This window comes from Schistocerca piceifrons, chromosome 3 (genome assembly GCF_021461385.2).
Source record: "Schistocerca piceifrons isolate TAMUIC-IGC-003096 chromosome 3, iqSchPice1.1, whole genome shotgun sequence".
Taxonomy (NCBI): Eukaryota; Metazoa; Arthropoda; class Insecta; order Orthoptera; family Acrididae; genus Schistocerca; species Schistocerca piceifrons.
The window spans coordinates 953,553,256-953,572,059 of NC_060140.1; the positions used below are offsets into that span (position 1 = coordinate 953,553,256).

The window sequence follows — 18,804 nt, forward strand, 5'->3', positions numbered from 1 at the left end:
GCCCTCACATCTGTCGTCCCTCCTACTAGCTTTATGCTTCCCCTTACTCCATTTTTCCATGTCAGTCCTACGTCTTTACACCCACCTCCGCGTTCCTACCCTCTTGATGCCTAACTGTTGGACACAATGATAACTCTTCAGACCGACTCAGTCATTTAACAGCTCCCATCTCCCATCTTCGTTTTAAAAGCGGAGAATTCTCTCCGTGTAATTTCAAACGCCATCGAGGCAAATAATCTTTTCAGTAATTTTAAGCTCAAGTTTTTTCAGTTATGGTAGCATTTACCATAAGTTGCTTGAAGAACGAAATATTGCCGAGTTACCCTCGCACGTCACACGCGGGGAAAAAAAAAAAAAAAGAGCCAGTTGTGTAGCATTCGGTTTCGACATGTCCTTTTCGTTTAGTTTTCGAGACATCACCTTGTGTTCAACAATGTGCAGAGATGGGAGCGGGAGGGATGTCGTGAAAAGTAGTAACTCTGTGCACAGCTTAACTGAAGACATTCCTCAAATGACACTTTCGACATCAGGCTGCAAACGATTTAACCTGCAAGTCATATTGCATTAAGTGCATACGTTGATTGTGACCTGTCACTGACCAAATTCCATGAAATATCCTACGGGAGCACTTGCGCTGGTAACCTCGCACTGGCCCCTTAGGCAGGACGAAGTTTTGGAACAGTCTGAGTTGTGTTGGACTGACCGCGATATCTTGAAAAGCAGCACGTCTCAAAATTTAAGTATCCTTACGACCCTGTTTAATTACACAACTGTATTCGCGTGTAATGTTAAAAGCGCTATAATGTACAACAGTTGCTCTTTCAACCCCATTCCACTATCGAGAACGTGACGGTCCGGTACGTAAAGGCTGACAGACGAGGCTGTTACAGATTCCAGTTTCAGGTTCCTGATGCAATCGCACAGGTGGCAACAAAGTGGCTAAATGACTCTGATATAGACCGCCTGGCCTTTTGTAAAAGTCTGTAATATCGTAAACTACTAGCAATTCAACAGATCTACGGTACTGCTTAGCAGAATAACCATCTGCAGCCCGACACTAAGCGATATGTCGCAGTGCTTCTACATCGGTAACACAGGTATGAAAGCGTCCTTTCGTCGAGTACAAAATGCCCACCATTGCTTCTTCTGTATGTCCACTTTACCAGCCTCTTGCAGTCGCAACTTGCGGGAGAACTCGACAATAAAACAGCAACACGTAAAACATATTTTCAAATAAAATTAGAATGTCGTGTAATCTCTTCCGTTCCTTGCACCTTGATCCCTTCGTTAAGCAGGCTTGGTGGCTAGCAACCGCTACATGAGATATGACAATTACGTTTCTATTTATTATCATTGAGACTTACAGCAAATTTTTGGCAAATTGACTGGCTTCTATATCAAGATTATTAATGAATTGCAGGGACGATAACGCAACCGGGATGGGACATCATCGTATTTTACAGTAGGCTATTTTCAAACTTTCCCTCTGCATTATCCATATTGATCCCAGTTAATCCAAATCATATGGTGGTTTCACGTTGCATGGTCATCCTAAACTAAACTATACAATACGATTTACAGCGATAATATAAGTGAAAAAACTGGACTTTTTTCTGCATCTCGTTTCTCTGTGGGAGTATACATGGTTTTGGGATAGTGAATTCAAAGGTGCAAACGAAATATCTCTAGCACATCATATTTCCGAGATGCACACACTATTTAGACTGACATTAGTAATTACTACGTTTCTCTAAGCTAAGAATCGGTAATAGAAAGGCTTCTGTTTATGAAAAATCAATCTTTATTAAAAAAGAAAACAGTCTTAGCAACAACTAAGTCTCTTACGTTAACACTGGCCTCTTAGAGATTTTGGTATTAACTTAAAAATCAAAGAAAACTACTTCAACAAAGCTCAGAGACATGTTTTGAGAAAGTTAACGACCAATTAAGTAAACTACACAGGAAAAAAACGAACAATGACTTTCAATAAAAAAAAATAGGAGTAGGTATATGAACGAATCAACTAAGCACTTATTTCGTTATTCAGTGTCAAGATATGCCTTTCTATCAATGGAACGCACTTTGTACACATATTTCTGATATTTAGAGCACGTTTCGGTTGTTTTCTACATCTACATCTACATCCATACTCCGCAAGCCACCTGACGGTGTGTGGCGGAGGGTACCCTGAGTACCTCTATCGGTTCTCCCTTCTATTCCAGTCTCGTATTGTTCGTGGAAAGAAGGATTGTCGGTATGCTTCTGTGTGGACTGTAATCTCTCTGATTTTATCCTCATGGTCTCTTCGCGAGATATACGTGGAGGGAGCAATATACTGCTTGAGTCTTCGGTGAAGATATGTTCTCGAAACTTTAACAAAAGCCCGTACCGAGCTACTGAGCGTCTCTCCTGCAGAGTCTTCCACTGGAGTTTATCCATCATCACCGTAACGCTTTCGCGATTACTAAACGATCCTGTAACGAAGCGCGCTGCTCTCCGTTCGATCTTCTCTATCTCTTCTATCAACCCGATCTGGTACGGATCCCACACTGCTGAGCAGTATTCCAGCAGTGGGCGAACAAGCGTACTGTAACCTACTTCCTTTGTTTTCGGATTGCATTTCCTTAGGATTCTTCCAATGAATCTATCTGGCATCTGCTTTACCGACGATCAACTTTATATGATCATTCCATTTTAAATCACTCCTAATGCATACTCCCAGATAATTTATGGAATTAACTGCTTCCAGTTGCTGACCTGCTATTTTGTAGCTAAATGATAAGGGATCTATGTTTCTATGTACTCGCAGCACATTACACTTGTCTACATTGAGATTCAATTGCCATTCCCTGCACCATGCGTCAATCCGCTGCAGATCCTCCTGCATTTCAGTACAATTTTCCATTGTTACAACCTCTCGATACACCACAGCATCATCTGCAAAAAGCCTTAGTGAACTTCCGATGTCATCCACCAGGCCATTTATGTATATTGTGAACAGCAACGGTCCTATGACACTCCCCTGCGGCACACCTGAAATCACTCTTACTTCGGAAGACTTCTCTCCATTGAGAATGACATGCTGCGTCCTGTTATCTAGGAACTCTTCAATCCAATCACACAATTGGTCTGATAGTCCATACGCTCTTACTTTGTTCATTAAACGACTGTGGGGAACTGTATCAAACTTCTTGCGGAAGTCAAGAAACACGGCATCTACCTGTGAACCCGTGTCTATGGCCCTCTGAGTTTCGTGCACGAATAGCGCGAGCTGCGTTTCACACGACCGTCTTTTTCGAAACCCATGCTGATTCCTACAGAGTAGATTTATAGTCTCCAGAAAAGTCATTATACTCGAACATAATACGTGTTCCAAAATTCAACAACTGATCGACGTTAGAGATATAGGTCTATAGTTCTGCACATCTGTTCGACGTCCCTTCTTGAAAACGGGGATGACCTGTGCCCTTTTCGAATCCTTTGGAACGCTACGCTCTTCTAGAGACCTACGGTACACCGCTGGAAGAAGGGGAGCAAGTTCCTTCGCGTACTCTGTGTAAAATCGAACTGGTATCCCACCAGGTCCAGCGGCCTTTCCTCTTTTGAGCGATTTTAATTGTTTCTCTATCCCTCTGTCGTCTATTTCTATATCTACCATTCTGTCATCTGTCCGACAATCTAGAGAAGGAACTACAGTGCAGTCTTCCTCTGTGAAACAGCTTTGGAAAAAGACATTTAGTATTTCGGCCTTTAGTCAGTCAGTCTGTTTGGTATTTGCTTTGATCGATGCCATACCGGATTGTTTTATAAAATATAGATACCATCTCGCTATTATTATTTGTAACGGTTTATTCCAGAAAAATAGGCAAGTTGTGTTACTATTTCCTGCGTTTTATTGGCGGATTTTTTTCTGCCTCTTCATCGTCGTCTATTTCACTATAAATTTCGTCATCAGATATTTCTGTTTCATTCTCATTAAACACGGCTGCATCTTGAAAACAATCTGGTGTATCCAATGAGTCAACTGTCTTTGCTAGTTAAAAGTAACCGGCCATTGTGGTCGAGCGGTTCTAGGCGCTTCAGTCCGGAACCGCGCTGCTGCTACGGTCGGAGGTTCGAATCCTGCGTCGGGCATGGATGTGTGTGGTGTCCTCAGATTAGTTAGGTTTAAGTCGTTCTAAGTCCAGGGGACTGATGTCCTCAGATGTTAAGTCCCACAGTGTTCAGAGCCATTTGAACCAAGTTAATAGTAACTTCAAAACATGATCATCGCTCAGAAGTCGCTCCATTCCGTCTAAAACAGTTTGTGATGACAAGTAAGAAAAGCAACATTTACAACTTCGTGGGACAGAGAAGGACCCCATCCCGTACGCACCTACGGAAACTATTATCACTGTTAGCACGCGCTTGCACGGAGCACAAGCGCAACCGGTACTAAGAATGCACAGAAGGGGGGGGGGGGGGGGGGGGATGGGGGGGGGGGGGAGTGGCAACGTTGGTATAGCAACAGGAATGCAAACATCAGTGACGCGTGAGGTTATAAATTACACCACGAATGTAGTTAATGATTAATATGTGATGCACATTAATAGAACCAAAGTACGATGCAACAGCATGAACATTATTCAGACACACAAAAATGTAAACAGAGATCACTTTATTCTATAAGTGACATGGAATATGTTCTACGCTAAAAAAATTATGACATTTTCGGAGAACGAAAATCTCCTCTTCTAAAATCAACACAGATTCTACAAGCAGAGACGCTGCGAATCTCAGAATACTCTTTTCCTCTGTGAGATCCACAGCACCGTATACAAAGTCGTGTCCAGGAAGGCATTTGATGACGTCAAGCAGTAACGTTTGGTGAAAGAATACGAGCTAACCGACTATCGGACCAAGTTTGCGACTGGTTTGAAGCCTTCGTTGCCGACAGAACTCAATACCTCGATCCTAAAGAAACAAAATCGAGAAATATAAAGGTGATTTCCGAAATTCCACAGGCAAATGTGACAGGACCATTACTGTCAACAACTCATGTAAATAGTATAATAGAATGCGTCGGAAGCTCTTTAAGACTGTTCGCATATGTTCAGATTGTCCACAAGAAAGACAGTTGCGATTTACAGAATGATCTGCAGCGGACTCATGAATGGTGCAGGCTCTGCGAGTTGCCCCTCAACATAAATGAATGTAACACATTGCCCATACATAGGAAAAGAGAACCACTGTGTACAACTACACTATTCATGACAACCAGTGGAAACAGTGGGCAGTAAAACATCTAGCAGTAACCATCCAGTACGACCTTAAGTGGAATGACCTGATAAAACAAGCAGTAGGAAAAGTAGATGCCAGACTGAGATTCATAGGGAGAATCTTAAGGAAATGTAACTCATTCGTGAAAGAAGTGGCTTACACGACGCTTGTTTAGACGATTCTTGAGTATTGTTCATCAGTCTCAGATTCTCACCAGCTAGGACTGACAGAGGAGGTAGAGAAAATTCAGGGAAGAGCGGCGCGTCCCGTTACGGGATCGCTTAGTCGGCGCGGGAGCGTTCGGTAGATACTCAACAAACTCTCGAAGAAAACGATTTATTAATACATAGTATGCACGGATTCAGAAAATATCGTTCTTGCGAAACACAACTAGCACTTTATACTCGTTAAGTAATGAGTGCTATCGACAGGGGATGTCAAATCGATTCCATATTTTTAGATTTCCAGAAGGTTCCTATTCTGGAGTACTGCTGTGCGGTGTGGGATCCGCATCAGGTGGGACTGACGGATGACATCGAAAAAGTACAAAGAAGGGCGGCTCGTTTTGTATTATCGCGAAATAGGGAGGTAGTATCACAGACATGATACGCGAATTGGAGTGGCAATCATTAAAACAAAGGCGTTTTTCGTTGCGACGTGATCTTCTCATGAAATTTCAATCACCAGTTTTCTCCTCGGATTGCGAAAACATTCTGTTGGCACCCACCTACATAGGGAGAAATGATCATCACGATAAAATAGGAGGAATCAGGGCTCGCACAGAAAAATTTAAGTGCTCGTTTTCCCGCACACCGTTCGAGATTGGAGCGGTAGAGAGACAGCTTTAAGGTGGTTCATTGAACCCTCTCCCAGGCACTTTATTGTGAGTAGCCGAGTAATCATGTAGATGTAGACTTCAGTTTTTTTGTAGCTTTTCAACAATGCAGTCATTACAGAAACTTAATCCTATTCTGTTGCATAAAGAGCCAAGAACAGTGACTCTGTAAGCAGTCCAAGCATTTATGAGTTTAGCGTCGAAAGTGCCATCCATCGCCAATCGTCAGGTGTGTGGTCCGATAAAGAAACTGTCTTTCATCTTGGCATCATTGATCTAGGGAAGAGCGTCTTTCAGCTGGTTGAAAGCCTCACCTGTTTAACGAGCGCCTTTGTAAAATTCTTCGTCTGGCATAACATAATGTGAAGAGGAGGCAGTATGAGTTTACGTAGCGCAACTAATGGTCTTTTCTTAAAATTTAATCAGAGGCTATTTATTGACATGGTAATAGTTTTCGATGTCTCGGCTGCCTCGCAAACACATAAAACATTATTTTACTAAGGCATCAACTTCTACCTGGAGTTCAGAACTATGAAATTAACCATACCGAATACTGATTAATATGAGTAGTATTGCATTGCAAATAGCTAGGATCAAAGGCGTAGGCCCTGTCTCATACTTCAGGATTCTCTAAGTCTTTTATCATGTCTATTCTTGCTCGTCATTTTGAAGTTAGAAAGCAACACAGGGTTTTTCATTAGTATTCAGGCCTTACGAACGATGACTAAACGAAAACAAGACATATAGGAAATACAGTGGATAGACCATCTTTCCAAGTCTTTAATAGACAAATACTCTATACGAGCAACGTTTGTCACTCGGCAGCTGCCAATACTTGCGCGTACGCGCGATATTCGGAAACTAACGTCCGATCGGTCGCGAAATGGAAACCACTGCGAAAATCAAAAAATGTAGAATGAAACGCATGAGTGTTACATCATGTGGGCTACATGACATCAGGCGAAATCTCACACCATGCCTGCACCCTTGGTGGCAGACCCTATTTTGTGGGCATTTTTACGTGCTCACTGCGCTCTCGAAACCGAAAAAAAGAGACGTGACGCGATCGACAGGCATACTAAAAACACCGCCCGACAAATCTGTGCAATGCCTCATCTGTGGTTTCCATCTCACGCCCGATCGGACCTTACTTTCCGAACAGCTCTCGTATTTCATTGAAGTCTGGGACGGCGCGATGGCAGCCTGCTTTGTTAATGTGTTGACTGGGTTGCCTATCTGTAGGCGCGTCGATGCGACAGTGTGGAGCGGGTTATTTCTCTACGTATTCTGTCTGACACTCCTGTCCCTGGAGCAACTACTCCACGGCGCGTATTACGATTACAACCTTGCAGGGATGCTCTATCCACTGACAGGTCTTATTTTCCTTTGCATCTTCTAGTTTTCGCGTAGTCATCTATTGAAACACCAGTTACAGGTAAGAATGACGCTGTAGATAACAAAAATGATGCACATTGTGACAGCGTAAACTGAATTACAGTAGAGAAAGTGCTACAAATATGGAATACCACTTCGTTTTTCGTTTATAAATTTCTCAGTTTTTGGCATTAAGCAGACAAAATATCTTAAGCACATGCTTTGAGGTATATTTTAATGCTTCCTATATTTTCGAATACATACTATATCAGCAGCATTTCTAAATTAGGCTTAGCACAAAGTTCGACGTTTTTGGCACTTGAGATTATGGGGTACAAATATGGATAGTGCATTTGTTTCAAATTTGTTAAAGTAAAACAGATAATGGAAAATATAATAATTCATTGTAAAAACACAATAGAAAAACACGCGAAATATACCATACTCAGTTACTAAACTCCTTACTCTAAGTAATTTCACTTGAAAAGCCACAGACATATCGTCCTTAACCGTAACGTGCACATTCAGTGTGCGCCCACACTTCGCACATCAGACACATTACCCATTCTTCCCCTGCTTTGTCCCGCGAAAATTTATCTGGGCAAAAGAGACAATTGCCATCTTCGTTAGTGGGTACACTGTCTTCCACATCGCTACTGATGGCGGACGAATCATCTCTCACACTAGAAACATTATCTTCATGATCTGATGATTATTGGTTCGTAGTCTTTGCTGGACTCTGCTTCATTGTCACCGGTTTATTTGTTGCTGTTGTCGAAACTTCAAGAGTTCTCTTGTACGGAGACAAGACTGCTGAAGGATCCGATTTTCTTTCTCTCACATACCTGGCCGCTTTTTTATTTATGCAACGGGTAAGATTTTTCAAGGTGTAATTTCAGATGTGGCAGTAGATGTTCCTCCCACGACTTCACCATCAGCCTTTCCAGTTTTAGAGGCCGCACCTCCTGCATATGTTTCATTGACTGGACCATTGAGTAAATCTGTTATAATACCTTTATTGCTGGCAATGGAACCTGCATCCGTGAAGATATGAGGGTTTAACGAGTGTATTCTTGTTACCCTAAATCCATTCACTGCTATCTCTCCTATTTGGCACGTGAGGCCCGAATCAGTCTGGCGATGTACACGTTTGTTACTGGACGTGCAGTTTTCCTCATCCACATGCGTACCTGCTCAGAATTACAGGATTCAAAAGGGCTCATGAAAGTTAAATCCAGCGGTTGCATCTTGTACTACACATGAGGAGTCACACACAAGGTGCTTGACATGGTTTCATGTGCGGGGTTTATAACATATAGATTCTGGAGTGGCCCATTTTCTTTTTTCTAACATTTTTAACTGCTACTTGCACAGCAGACTCATTCCACTGCTTTCGAGCTCGTGAAGCGATTCCTAGATTTAAAACAGGTTGTGAAAGTACGGTACAAATATGGAATACTAGGGTAAGCTACTAATATTCCATATTAGTGACACAACCGCCTTGAAATTCAGAAATGCAAATAAAATCGAAAATTAAGTTTAAATACGCAACAAATACACCATTCCACGGCTCCGTGTATTAGCTGAACGTCTTTTTACAAAATATATTAATATTTCATGTATTACGATAAGAATGAAAGTGAAAACCACCAAGCTGCAACAATTATTCCTCCTAGTGAATTCGGAGAACCAGCTTCACACTCTCACAAAGCCTGCCATCTATAAAATGGATGCACCCAAAACAGTCTACAGTTGCTAAACGTAGTTTTCAAGCAGCTAACCAAACTACAGCACTTAGAAGGCGAGAAATCTTAGTATCCCATATTACTACCCCAATTCCACATTTACACTTCTTCCTCTAACCATATTCTCCAGCACTATACATTTTTCAGCTTAAAGCACCTAGTTATTGGTACTGGATCAAAATGGTGAATGAGTTTACGAAAGGCAGACAACATGTTAGTAGATTCCACCACTCCTAGCAGAATGAGATAATATCGCACAGCAGCAGCAAAAGGATTTGGTTTTGGTAGTTAAAATTTAAATGGAAGGATTATATTAAATAATGGAGAGAGAAAGAGAGAGTGTGTGTATGAGAGAGAGAGAGAGTGAGAGAGAGAACGCCGCTATATTTGTAATCGGCAATTTGTTTTTATCTAGAGCAGATATTCGGCTTTCGAATGTTTATAGAGTGCACAGATAAAAACCTAAAAATAACGATAGAATTTCCTTTATTCGTGCGTAAATGCCCTTAGAATCATGAAATAGTAACGTATGATCCTGTTGTGGCAACTGAGAAATGTGTCCTGAATAATCACTCTTCAGCAAAGTACGAGGGTCGTTCAATAAGTAATGCCCCACATTTTTTTTCTCAGAATATATTTACTGTTAAGAGCCATAATTTGGTGACAATATACATCAATATGTTTTGTCCATGTCCTATTTTTCTAGGTAGTCCCCATCACGTTCTATGGTCGTACGCCAAAGTTGTGGAAGAGAATGTATTGCCTGCTGGTGAAAGCTCTTGTCCTGTAGGCGTAACCATGTTTTCAACGCATGACTGACACTCTCATCATCTTCAAAGTGTGTTCCCCGTAGAGAATCTTTCAACGGCCCAAAGAGATGGAAGTGCGTGGGTGCCAGGTCTGGACTGTAGGGTGGAAGAGACAATGATGTCCACCCCAATTTGGTGATGTGTTCCCGGGTTCTCAGACTTGAGTGTGGGTGTGCATTATCGTGTTGGAACAAGATTTCTGGTGGATTCTTGCCCGATCGAACACGTCGGAAACGGTTCTTAGTTTATTCAGAGTCTTCAAGTACGCCTCTGAATTGATGGCATCAAATCCACGAAAATGACGCCATCACAATTCTTGAAGACTGTCACCATGACTTTTCCGACAGAGGGGGGGATGTGTTGAATGTCTGATTTTGTGGTGAATCAGGATGATGCCACTCCATGGACTGCCTTTTTGTTTCCGGTGCAAAGTGGTGGATCCAGCTTTCGTTCCCCGTAACGATCCGTGACGGAAAGGCCTCTTCGTCGGTCTCAAAAAGCACGAACGATTCAGATGAAATGGCTTTTCTTTGAATCTTGTGGTCCGCTGTGAGCATTCGTGGCACCCATCATGAGCACTTCTTTGAATATCCGAGAATCTCGATCACTGCAGACGCACTTCCAATGTTGACGGACAACTGTAGAGTCAATTGTCGAGCTGTGATGCGCCAGTCGGCACGAATAATGACACCCACACGATTTAGCACGTCTGGAGCAGTGGGTGCGACAGGACGTCCCGAGCGTGGCTGATCGTGGAGCTGTGTTTTTTCATTTCCTTTACCCACTGCCCAACTGTACTCCTATTAACTGCAGCATCGCCATGCACTGCGCACAAACGTTTACGGATGTTCACCGCGGCATCTTTTTCCGCACACAAGAATTCAATAACAGTACGATGACTAACGTGAATCGTATGTGCACGCCATTTTGACGCTGTACTACTGCTCTGCCATCTCCCATAACGGTTCGAAACTTCAAATGTGAAGCACCAACAGGGACTTTTGTCTATGTACCGGGTGATCAAAAAGTCAGTATAAATTTGAAAACTGAATAAATCTCGGAATAATGTAGACAGAGAGGTACAAATTGACACACATGCTTGGAATGACATGGGGTTTTATTAGAACAAAAAAAAAAAAAAAATACAAAAGTTCAAAAAATGTCCGACAGATAGCGCTTCATCTCATCAGAATAGCAATAATTAGCATAACATAGTAAGACAAAGCAAAGATGATGTTCTTTACAGGAAATGCTCAATATGTCCACCATCATTCGTCAACAATAGCTGTAGTCGAGGAATAATGTTGTGAACAGCACTGTAAAGCATGTCCGGAGTTACGGTGAGGCATTGACGTCGGATGTTGTCTTTCAGTATCCCTAGAGATGTCGGTCGATCACGATTCACTTGCGACTTCAGGTGACCCCAAAGCCAATAATCTCACGGACCGAGGTCTAGGGACCTGGGAGTCCAAGCATGACGAAAGTGGCGGCTGAGCACACGATCATCACCAAACGACGCGCGCAAGAGATCTTCCACGCGTTTAGCAATATGGGGTGGAGCGCCATCCTGCATTAACATCGTACGTTCCAGCAGGTGTTTATCGGCCAGGCTGGGCATGATGCGATTCTGTAACGCGATTGTCATGTGCAGTCATTGACGTTTTGCTGTCCAGCGCCATCTGTCGGACATTTTGTGAACTTTTTTTTTTGTTCTAATAAAACCCCATGTCATTCCAAGCATGTGTGTCAAATTTTGCCTCTCTATCTACATTATTCCATGGTTTATTAAGTTTTCAAATTTATACTGACTTTTTGATCAACCGGTATATTAATGGCTTTTTTAAAAAAATGTGGAGCATTACTTATTGAAGGACCCTTGTGCCATGAGGAAATTTTCCGTACTAGTTTTTTGTGTCTTGATAAATTGTCATGATGAACGGAACAATGAATAGGAGTGACAGATCGGTCAGAAATGTTTAGTTTATAGTGAAAGGTAAACGTCAGGTACAAATTGTCTGCCCCGCACCAGTGACGCAGTACGTGACGTCAGCCTGCCATAGTGACGTGTGTTGCAGGCTCTGGGCAGCTGGAGTTCGACGAGTTCGTGCAGCTGGCGGCCAGGTTCCTGGTGGAGGAGGACGCCGAGGCGATGCAGCAGGAGCTCAGGGAGGCCTTCAGGCTCTACGACAAGGAGGGTGAGTGTGCCGGATCTGTGCTCAGCAATACATTCCTCATCTTGTATTTCCTACCATTGGCAAAGGAGGGCCGGCTGTTTTGCCACTGTTGTTTTCAGTTAAAGTAGAGTTCCGCTCTCTTGTACAGAACATAAATGACGTAGTAAATGGTAGGAGTATTGGTAGCACTGGAAGGGAAAGAAACATAAATGAATGTGTGGGAGAGAAACTGATAGCCGATGACTTCACTTTCTTCTTTTGTTTGTTTCTTTCTCTATTTTTCAACATAACTAGAATTATATGTCGTCCAGTGTTAGTCTATTGTGTATGTTATGGTCTTACAAAATATAAATTACTTTTTGAAAACAATAAAAATTAGTTGATAGCGTAACCTCTGTGCTTTTATGTAAACAAAGTAATTACTTTTGATCGAAGTGCAGCTTACATGCACACACGTAAAAAAAAGCTAGATAAGTTTTGTTGTTATTTCGTAATCGACAGAATCATAATTAAAAGCAAGTGGTTCCTATTGTTACTGTCGGGTGTTCATGAGCAACAGATACATGTTTTATATAAGCTTGACGAAGTATGAAAGTAGTGTTTGATGTGTTTTATTTTTGCGCGTTTTTCTTTCAATTTTAACTTTTTTCAGAAAATTGCGTTTTCTAGCGCTGTGTGACAAATCTGTATCTTTCTGAAATTCTTACTGGAACAGCACTCTGTTCCAAATTACAAATCAACAATTTTCGAATGAAACACCGACAATTTCAAAAACTGGTTAAAATGGCTCTGAGCACTATGGGACTCAACTTCTGAGGTCATCAGGCCCCTAGAACTTAGAGCTACTTAAACCTTACTAACCTAAGGACATCACACACATCCATGCCCGAGGCAGGATTCGAACCTGCGACCGTAGCGGTCTCGCGGTTCCAGACTGCAGCCCTAGAACCGCACGGCCAATTCGGCCGGCCGACAATTTCAATTTTGCTGTAAGTACTGACTGTTTTCAAGTAACAGAGAGGAGGATAACTACGTAAAAAAAATGTTCCCTCAGTTCAGCCCTTTATATATCCTCTTTCAGTTTCTAGACGGCTAACCGCTTCCGGTTTCTAGGGGAATATAGAAAGATACTAATCGCATAAGCGAACTAAACGATCGAAATTAGATAACGCCCGACAGCTATGCAACCCACTTAACGTACAGTAACGTGGTTACAATTTTAATTGACAGGCTACTACGATAACTGCAGTATCTACACCTACGTTAGTCTACTGTAGCGTACGGTAGTTTGCCGGCCAGAGTGGCCGAACGGTTAAAGGCGCTACAGTCTGGAACCGCACGACCGCTACGGTCGCAGGTTCGAATCCTGCCTCGGGCATGGATGTGTGTGATGTCCTTAGGTTAGTTAGGTTTAAGTAGTTCTAAGTTCTAGGGGACTTATGACCACAGCAGTTGAGTCCCATAGTGCTCAGAGCCATTTGAACTATTTTTTTTTCGTACGGTAGTTTCACTAGTTTTACGACTCTAGCTACAGACGATCTAACGGGGAATGGAAAAGAAAGGTACCTAATATGTCAAACTGTGATGGCACCACTCGATTTGGTCACGTGGTACCACTCGAATTGATCGTGTGGCATCACTCGATTTGGGTGGCAGATAGTGGTGAGTTCGCGTATCACTGGGCGGAAGAAGAAAGAGGGAGCAGGCCGTGCGGCTGGCTCCCTACGTCTTAGCAGCAGGTACGAGGTGCTTCCCAGTGTTGATGATAACTCTGAGTCAGCACCGCATGCCTCTGCTGTTGGGCCAGCGGTCGAATTTCCTGCCCAGTCCGGACAAGTACAGACGGTGGGTATGCTTGTCATAGGGAGCTACAATGTGTGGCCGGTGGTGGAGCCCCTCAAAGAGATACCGGGCAAGGCGAGAAAGAATTCCAGGTGCATTCGGTATGTTTGCCGAGAGGTCTCATCCGCGATGTGGAGGAGGCCCTGCCGGCGGTTATCGAGCGCATTGGGTGCAGCCGGCTGCGTGTAGCGACACATGTCGGCACGAATGACGCCTGCCGCTTGGGTTCTGAGGCCATCCTCGGCTCTTCTCGGCAGCTCGCTGATTTGTGAAAGCAACTAGCAACGCACGCGGAGTGCAGGCTATGCTGTCTTATTTGTAGCATCGTACCCAGGGTTGATCGCGGTCCTCTGGTTTGGATCAGAGTGGAAGGTCTAAACCAGAGGCTCAGACGGTTCTGTGACGGTATCGGATGCGAATTTCTCGACCTGCACTATCGGGTGCAGAGGTTGCAGTTAATAGGTCAGTCGTGCACTACACGCAGGAAGCTGCTACCATGGTAGCGGAGTACGTGTGGCGTGCACATGGGGCGTTTTCATCTTAGAGGACCCCTCCCTTTGAAGCAAACACGATCTGCCTGTTAAATCAGCCACAGCGACCTCAGAGAATCTTGGTCCTCACAGATCAGAGATAGAAAAGATTACTATGATTTTAGTAAACTGCAGGAGCATCCAAGGAAAGGTCCCAGAATTAGTATCGCTTATTGAATGTTATAATGCACACTTAGTATTGGGAACAGAAAGCTGTTTGAAGCCAGACATCAATGACAACGAAATCCTAAGTTCAGACTGGAATGTTTGTCGTAAGGATAGTTTAGTCGCCAATGGTGGCGGGTGTTTACTGCAGTAAAAAAGTCGATAAAATCTAGTGAGGTTATCTCGGTTTCCGAATGTGAATTTTATCTGAGTGAAATTGAGTATCAAAGAACGGTAAAAAATGGTGATCGGATGCTTTTATAGACCACCTGAGACAGGATCTGTAGTTGTAGAGCGCTTCAGACAGAGCTTGAAGAATATCGTTAGCAATTTTCCTGATCTTGCCGTTGTAATAGGGGGCGACTTCAAATAGCCAGGTAGAGTGTTAGGCCATCAAAACTGTTGGCAGAGACAGGGAATCGTGTGGCGTTGTTCTGGATGTCTTGTCCGAAAATTACCTTGAGCAGATAGTTGGAGAACCAACTCGTGAGGGTAACGTCTTAGACCTCCTGACAACAAACACACATGAACTTATGGAATCAGTTAACGTAGAGGAGGGTATCAGTGATCATAAGGCTGTGACACCATCTATGACGACTGGTCCTACAAGGAATGTTAATAAATGTAGGAAGACATATTTGCTCAGAAATTGTGACGGGACAAAAATTTCAGAATATCTCAGCAGTCAGCATCAAATATTCGGTGATGAGGACGAAGATGTGGAGAACAAATGGAAAAAATTCAAAGACATCGTTCAATATGCCCTAGACAAGTATGTTCCGAGTAAGGTTTTAAGAGATGGGAAACATCCTCCATGGTCTAATAGCCGTGTCAGAAACGTGCTATGTAAACAAAGAGAACTTCATCTCAGATTCAAGAGAAGTAAAAAGCTAGCTAACAAAGAAAAGCTGAACGAAGCGAAAATGGGCGTAAGAAGAGCAATGAGAGAAGCGCTCAATGATTTCGAAATCACGACGTTGTCAACCGACCTGTGCAAAAACCTTAAGAGATTCTGGTTCAAATGCTTCAAATGGCTCTGAGCACTATGGGACTTAACATCTATTGTCATCAGTCCCCTAGAACTTAGAACTACTCAAACCTAACTAACCTAAGGACATCACACAGAGGGGTCTATCCTGTCATTGTGTCTACTCTACAGACACGAACGCAATAGGCACGATTCCTAATACTACACTACTGGCCATTAAAATTGCTACACCACGAAGACGACGTGCTGCAGACGCGAACTTCAACCGACAGGAAGAAGATGCTGTGATATGCAAATGATTAGCTTTTCAGAGCATTCACACAAGGTTGGCGACGGTGGCGACACCTACAACGTGCTGACATGAGGAAAGTTTCCAACCGATTTCTCATACACAAACAGCAGCTGACCGGCGTTGCCTGGTGAAACGTTGTTTTGATGCCTCGTGTAAGGAGGAGAAATGAGTACCATCACGTTTCCGACTTTGATAAAGGTCGCATTGTAGCCTATCGTATCGCAACATCGCTCCTCGCGTTGGTCGAGATCCAATGACTGTTGGCAGAATATGGAATCGGTGGGTTCAGGAGGGGGAAATATGACTTTGGAGCGAACAGTGCTCTCCGCCACACACCGCTTGGTGGCTAGCGGAGTATATATGTAGATGTAGAGCGGCCTTCTGTAATGTCCAGGGAACCATCATGAATCGCCGTGACTTCAGTGTAATTATTGTTTATGAATAAAAGTGTCATTTCTGCCCGCTTCATAGTCCATTTCTTTCAGTTACCCTCTGTACTATACTTTAGCTGTTCCTTTGAGTATGGTCCAAGTTTCATCGAGCTATGTTACTTGGCAGTGACGCCTAATGCGAAAGTTACTTTCGTCGTCAAGTTATGAGCACCAGTCTCAATCTGATAAATATTAAGCACATAGGAGCTGATCGTAGAGGGAGAAAACGTGAGGGCGCCAATCGCTTCGACATTTTTCCCTAAAACCGAGTGAAACCGGTCAGACAACTTGATCTGATCCAGGAGACTACAACTGTTTTCGATTTGTTGCTGTGGCAATATGTTCCACACAACGGTATGTCATGCTAGTGTAGAAAAGTATGTGCACGCACGCTAGCATAGTTGATGACTGGTCATGTCCGAGGTATTACTCGATATGTGTGATGACATGAGATCACACAGGAAAATGCAACTTACAGTGAAGCCCCAAAAAAACTGGTATAGGCATGCGTATTCAAATACAGACATATGTAAACAGGCAGAAAACGACGCGGCGGTCGGCAACGTTTGTATAGGACAACAGGTGTCTAACGCAGTTGTTAGATCTGTTTTTGCTGCTACAATGGCAGCTCATCAAGATTTAAGTGAGTTTGAACGTGGTGTTATAGTCGGCGCACGAGCGATGGGAGACAGAATCTACTATGCAGCGATGAAGTGGTGATTTTATCCTACGACCATTTCACGAGTGTACCGCGAATATCAGGAACCCGGCAAACCATCAAATCTCCGACATCGTTGCGGCCGGGGAAAGATCCTGCAAGAACAAGACCAACGACGACTGAAGAGAATCGTTCAACGTGATAGAAGTGTAACCCTTCCGCAAATAGTTGCAGATTTCAATGCCGGGCCTTCGGCAAGTGTTGGCGTGCGAACCATTCAACGAAACATCATCGATATTGCGTTTCGGAGCCGAAGGACTAGTCATGTAACCTTGACGACGGCACAACACAAAGCTTTGTGCCTCGCCTGGGCCCGTCAACACCGACATTGGACTTCTGATGACTGGAAACATGTTGCCTGGTCGGACGTACGGGATTCGATCGTCGATCAATGGAAACGTGTCGGCTCTTCAGGTGAAACACACTGTTGCTACTCTAGGTCGAGAGTCGTCTCTACAAACGCCGTCATCGAGGTTAACTGCGGCTAGAAACGTGCAGCGCGCCACGTACGCAGGTAGGTGGGAACAGATCATACTATGGCAGACATTCTCCTGCGCTTGCATGAGACCTGTGGTAGTAATCGAAAATACGCTGAAAGCTGCGAGTGACCTGCATTCCTTCGTGCTTGACGTCTTCCCCATCGCCGATGTCATCTTTCAGCAGAATAATTACCCGTGTCTCGGAGCCAGAATCGTGATACAATGGTTTGAGGATCATTATAATCAACTTACTTTGATGTCATGGCGACCAAATTCGCCTGATGTAAATCGTATAGAACCCATCTAGTTTGCTATTGGACTCCATTATTGCGTACACGAACCGGCGGCCCGTTATTTACGCGAATTTCATGACCTGTGCGCAGACATCTAACGTCAAATACCTCCAAAAACCTACCAACAAACTGTCGGATCTCTAATACGCAGAATTAGTGACGTATGTCGTTCCAAAGACGGACAAAAATGCTGTTAAGCAGATGGTCATACTGATTTGGCTCATCATTGTGTAAGTAGCGAGGAAATGTCTAAACACATGTTAAATTGGTCGCACTTAAAATGGCACGGATATAGAACACTGGCAATTAGTCGGAAAGTAAGTTTTAATAAAAATTTGCGCTCAAGATTGATTGTTATTTGAAACTGTCTAATCAAAAGTTGTTTGTTCCAAACATTATTGTCATTTTATGTATACTTTTAAAAAACTGTATTTCCCTAACCATTGGTTGAAATGCGATTATTTTAGCACGTTACACCTAGAACATAACGTGTAATTTCCTGTACAAGTTTCATGTTCATTAGCACAGTGTTTGCTGAATTACAGGAAACCTAATTAAAAAAGTTTAACGTTGTCGATGTAGGGCGTTCCAAGTCCCCTTCAGTCGCGTACTGGGCAGTGGTGCACTGATGACCTACCAGACAATATACATAGTAAGCCCTGCCTTCTGCTGATAATGCAGTTATCTATAATGAAGTATTATCAGATGAAAGCTGGACAAATATTTAGCAAGATGCTGAGAAGATTTCAAAACCCTGTAAACTTTGGAAATTCGCTTTAACAGCTCAAAACTGTAAATTTTTGCACATTACAAAAGGCAGGAAAGAGGTATCCTATGACTACAATATAAATGAGTCACAACTGCAATCAG

At 43.2% G+C, this 18,804-nt stretch overlaps 1 protein-coding gene across 1 annotated transcript in view; it reads left to right on the forward strand.

Annotated features, from left to right (window-relative positions):
- The window catches only part of LOC124788168 (troponin C, isoallergen Bla g 6.0101-like), a 110,609-nt gene that overhangs the window by 30,133 nt on the left and 61,672 nt on the right, over positions 1-18,804 (forward strand). The window contains exon 4 of the mRNA XM_047255321.1: positions 12,098-12,217. Within this exon, the coding sequence (XP_047111277.1) occupies positions 12,098-12,217 (120 nt within the window). The remainder of the gene's footprint in view (positions 1-12,097; positions 12,218-18,804) is intronic.